This window comes from Belonocnema kinseyi, chromosome 3 (genome assembly GCF_010883055.1).
Source record: "Belonocnema kinseyi isolate 2016_QV_RU_SX_M_011 chromosome 3, B_treatae_v1, whole genome shotgun sequence".
Lineage (NCBI taxonomy): Eukaryota > Metazoa > Arthropoda > Insecta > Hymenoptera > Cynipidae > Belonocnema > Belonocnema kinseyi.
The window spans coordinates 50,496,403-50,502,020 of record NC_046659.1 but is presented as its reverse complement, the minus strand read 5'-3'; the positions used below and the strand labels follow the sequence as shown (position 1 = coordinate 50,502,020).

The 5,618-nt window shown below is 27.3% G+C and overlaps 1 protein-coding gene across 1 annotated transcript; it reads left to right on the top strand.

Moving 5' to 3' along the window:
• Nucleotides 1-635: 635 nt before the first annotated feature.
• Nucleotides 636-2,775, top strand: LOC117169661 (probable salivary secreted peptide). The gene is made up of 2 exons (XM_033356140.1): nt 636-731; nt 2,350-2,775. Exons 1-2 carry the CDS (start codon nt 722-724, stop codon nt 2,754-2,756), a joined length of 417 nt encoding a protein of 138 aa, XP_033212031.1. The 5' UTR covers nt 636-721; the 3' UTR covers nt 2,757-2,775.
• The last annotated feature ends 2,843 nt before the right edge of the window (nt 2,776-5,618 follow it).

Genomic DNA, 5,618 nt, shown 5'->3' with positions numbered 1-5,618 from the left:
ATACGATTTTTGGGCTTCAGCCCTTAACGTCAAAAATCAATCCCTCTCTTCCACGTAAATACAACTTTGTCTGCAAATAAATTTTTATAGAATTTTTCAATGGAAATACAGTCTCTGATTTTTGGGCTCCTCGCAAATACACGCTACGATTTTTGGGCTTGAACCTTTAACGTCAAAAATCAACCCACGTAGATTCGAGAAAAATGTAGCCCCACAGGCTACCGCCCGGTTCCTGTCCATGAAACCCAGCCAGGGCTGGCCATGCCGGGATCCGACGAGAAACCTTGTTTTATTAGGGCCAACCGAGGAAATTTCTACACGGAGTCAATAATTTTAATATATAAATGTAGATATTGGAAAACCTACAGCTTTATGTTAAGATGAACCCTTATGTTCATTAATTGCAGCTTTTATCAAATAGCATAATTTATACTTATTATTCATATATTTATAAAAAATGTTAAACAGGTCCAGAATAGTTATGTCAACAATATATCCAGTCCAACAAAATCAATACAATACTCTTTTTCGAATCCAGGAAATGACTAACAGAACTGTTGATAAGATTGAATCAAAGATAAATAAACTCTTATAAAAGGCATTGCTAATGATTGAGAATTCATAGTTAGGAATTTTCCATCGTCTCAGAAAGTAGTTCAGAGTTTGCTATTTGCTTTATACTATTATACAATAAAAACTCTATAACTTCCGAAACTTAAAAATGATATACGGTAAGTGGAACAAGATATGAAAATTAATAAAAAAAACAATAAAAATCTGTGAACATTTTGGGTATAGAATGCTTCTGGAAATTTTTGTAAAATTTTTCGGCAAGTTAGAGCCACAAAATGTGAACTTGAAAAAAAGGAGTTAATTGGGAAAATGTTCATAAATTTATGGTATTGTTGAAAATTCTGTAAACATCGAAAGAAATTCTCTTTAGCTTTACAGAAATGATATACTATTCCTGTTTATACTGAAAACCCTATTTTTTAACACTTTAATTTTTTTTGACGGAGAATTATGTTTCCTATTATTTTTTTATAAGACATCTGTTAGAATTCCCGTATTTATAAATCATTCTTAGTCTTTGGTAAATGATGAATTATTCTGAAGCGCTCCTATCCCAATTACTGATTGATGTAGCTCTATTAATCCAGTGGATATAAGTTTATACGGAATCAATTTCCCTCTTGACAAATATTCATCCAGAAGAAGGGGTGACATTTTAACTGTATTGTACGGATACCAATAATTCGGTGATTTGTAACTTTTAGAGTATCATTCAATGAAATTGTATACTTAAATTTTGATTTAGATAATCACGCCCTTTTCGTCACACTGGACATAAGCATAGGTTTTAAGCGTATTTTCTTTTAAGAGCCATGTGAGGTTAAAATGTTGTATTATAAATGATTTGATATTCAAAAAAATAAGAGTTATTTTGGTGTAGCAGAGTAATTGACGCTTTTTTCAAAATAATTTTTTTCTAATTAAAAAAAGAAATTATCATTTAACGTTTGAACTTTCCTTTTTTTTCAAAGAAATTATTATTAAGTAAAAATTGTGGATAGAATCAAATTTTACTCTTTTTCAGTGCATTGGAAATTTAGAAACTTTTTACTTCTACGCTCTTTGCAGTTTTCAAAGCAAAAATTTTCATTAAAAGTTTAAGATTTCCTTGCATTTGTTAAATCTTTAGAGGGTGAAAGTTTGAAATTCATTAGGAAATTCCTCAATTTGATCAATCTTGTTTTTTTATTTTTCTGAACGGATGCTAAAATGGAAATTATGGTTTTACATAAAGAAGTTTTTTCCCATAGATAATAAATAATTTCATAAATAATTATTTTTGAAATTAGATATACTATAATTGTAAATACTCTTCTATTAAAAATTTAATAGTTGATAAATAAGTATATAATTAGAATATGAGCAATTTAAGAAGTCTAACTTAATAATTTTAGAAAAACTGACAGCATTGTAGATTAAAAGTTTGAGTGTATTGAATTATGACCAATCAGGATGTTTAAAATTTTATTTTATCTTAATAAATTTTTTATTTTGAACGCTACAATTTTAATTGTTCCACTTCGTGCATTTTAATTTTGTACTTGAAATTAAAATATTAACATTGTTAACAGTATATGAGGCATACATGAAAATTGATTAATTTAATAGTTATTGTTTTTAAAGGATGTCAATTAAAAATACCATTATAAAAATTTTCTTCCGTTCTCGTGGATTTTAAATTCCAATTCAGTTCTGCTAATGTCAATAACAATCTGAATATAATTAAATAGAATAGAATGAAAAACTTTCTAATTTTCAACAATCTTTTTTTAACAGACAGTCCTGAAGAAACTATCACGATGTTCTTTAAATATTTTATTCTCTTCGTTCTCGCTGTATACGTCACAGCTGCACCAAATTTCGAAACAAAATTTGACGATGAAAATAAATCTCACGACTTGATCGTTGGATACAGAGTCCCTGGCGATTGGTTACTGGAGAAAGATGATGTTCTAAGGGAAAAGCAATTTCTTCAAGTAGTAACTTTAACCAAAACCTTCACTGGAAATGGAAAATCAGTTATTACTCAGATTAAAGCACTGGACCAAAAGACGAACGGAAATGGTGCTTATGCTACTGTCATTAGTGGCGGTGTAGACCAATCATACGTCACAATTAAATTCAAAAGTCAAAGAAATCATGGCATTAGATTTAAAGTTGAAATTTATGGACAAAATCAATGAAAGCCAATTAAAAAAAAAAGAATTTTAAAACTATTGCTTAAATAATTCAAATGAATTTCACATCTACTGAATGTTTCGTATATGTCTTAGACATTTATATATAAGTTATAGGAAGCCGGCCGACTTCTGGCGATTAAAGAATTTGGTATGAAAACTTTAGCTGGATTCCAAGAGGGTAGTTTATTTAGGAATACGGAAGAATACTCATCTGCAATCTTCCAAATGCCTGAGGTGTTTTGAGCAATTAGACAAAATTAACCGTAGAGTATTTAGCACAAGTTCAATAGCTATATAACATTTTTTTTATTTAATTAATTAAATATACATCTACAAATAATAAGAATAATGATTCTATGTCATATATTTAAAAGCCTTTTAATCTAAATAGATGTTTTTACAGGTTTCGAAGGTAAACACTTTATTTTCATTTTGCATTTTGTTCACGGCAAGAAGTAAACTGCTACATTTGCCATTTAACAAATATTATTTGAGATTGTAACACCTTTTTTTAGGAATTCAGTGAATGCTACAACTTGAAATAATCGCGTTTACAATTCTCCTTGCATGAATTACAATTTAAAATTGATTTAAAATTTTTTTTTAAATCTTTAATACATTAAAATTTTCCTTTAATTAAAAGTAGATAATTTATTGTCATTTTTGATAATAAATTAATAATTTATTATTTAAATAATGCAAATGATTTTTCGTAAGTTGTTTGATTCAGTGACTAGAATTCATTACAGCTCTTTTTAATACTAATAATTATTATTAATATGAAGATAATTAATTGACCAAATTTAAAACTAAATTTTAATTTAAAAAGAATTTTTAAATATATGATGTATTTAATTGCCTAAACTGCGTAGAGCGGTTAGAAGATTGTCGAGTATTCTTTTGAATACCTAAAAACACAAGACTGTTGGATGCTAGGAAAAGATTTTGTCCCAAATGCTTCTGAACGCTGATAAATGCCTGAATGCCTAGGCAGTCGGTCGCCTGTCTAGAACTTCTAAATGTCTACAATATGTACATATTTTAAATACAATGTTCAACATATCAGTTTCAACCGCTTCAATAATTAAAATACGTTGCACTGTTATAATATCCATGCCACAAGTCTGAAGCTGTGACAATAAGAATACAATTTTATATTTCAGTCGTGTTTTTCTCAGTGAGTAAAATAATCTACGGGTATCGATGGAGAGATTATATGACTTTTTCCTTGTAGATTATAAGATTAAAAATATATGTTTGTAATTAAACAGAAATTATGAGTAATATTTAGATTCGATATTGATAAAATAATGATTAGACGAAGATATCAGGATAACAGTATGCGATCATACATTATTGCGCAATATTGATTCATTGGAATTCTCTGTTCATGAATTGAATCGTTAATCTTCAAAGCAAGATGTTTATGAAATATAGTCTTAAATTGTTAACAATAAAAGTTCTGTTTATAAATATTTTATACTTATTATTGGTATCCTTCATACCTAATATAGATTAGATAAAAAAATCGTGCGCGCGCCTATTTATCTTTTTATGAAAAAGAGTAAATGAAAAGCCTATCTTTTCTTTGTTATAAATATTTAATGAATGTTACGAAATATTAGTACAAAATAATAGAAGACACCAAGGGATGAGTTCTGTATCTGAAACTGTAATTAATCTTTTATAATAGGATTTCAACCAATTTTATATTTTTTGGTAGAAAATGAAATTGAAGTATTTTATTCCAAATGAACTTTTCGTATTAAAAATTAATTTACACCTAATATTGATGAATAGCATGTATTACAATTTTGTAACTCACGTTGAAGATAATCATATTCTTTAAATAATGAACTTTTCATTTATACATCACAATCTTTATAAATCAATTTAGCAACATTTTGGAACGCGCATTATAATAATCAATGAACTTATAGGTATAAAAACACATGTAATAAGCTTGTTGCCACTCTGTAAACTCTCCACTGAAAATCTTGGTCAAGTCTCCCCAATATTAGTTCATGCGTTCAATGTCGCACAAATTTTAGTAATGACTGTTTCATCATTCCGACTTATACAAAATCATTACACTACTTTGTAAGGAATAAGGCGATATATGATTACTGTACGAATTTTGATTACATGAATAGATAAATCCTTACAAAGTTAGAAAAAAATTAAATTATTGAACACAAAGTTCTGCCAATGAAATTTTGTATAAAAAATAACACTTTCAAGAAATAAATACATGAAAACTTATGAAGTGGGGTGAAAGTGTTGTAAAAAATGTGGTTTATGGTGGTAGATGGAGGATATTAAGTTAATAATTGACGCTTCATCTGTTTCGGTTCAAAACGAACCTTTTGGATTAAAAATTCAAGTATTTTCTTCTTTTTTTTAAATTAATTTCTATGTTGGTAAAATCTACTTATATTACTTTTGGTTAAAACATGATATTTTCTAGATAAAAATTATATGTTTGTTTAAAACTTTCTAGATTTTGTAGAAAATTCGAAATTTTTTGTAGAAAAGTAATATCCTTGATTGAAAATTAATATTTTTCATGAAGGATTCAGTTATATAAAAAAATTCGTTCTCAGTTTGTAAAAAGCCAATTTCTTAAAAATAAATTTCGATTCTACTATTTTTGGTTGAAAATTGACCTTTTTTACTTAATAATTTAATTTTTTTAATTTTTCTGTTATGGTAGAAAATGAATCCTTTTGATTTAAAATCGATCTTTTTTCGTTAAAAATTGAACTATTTGGAAAAAAATTTATAAATTATTTAGATATTCACAATTTTGTTGAAAAGTCGTCATTTTTGGTAGAAAAATAAACTTCTTAATTGGAATTTCATATT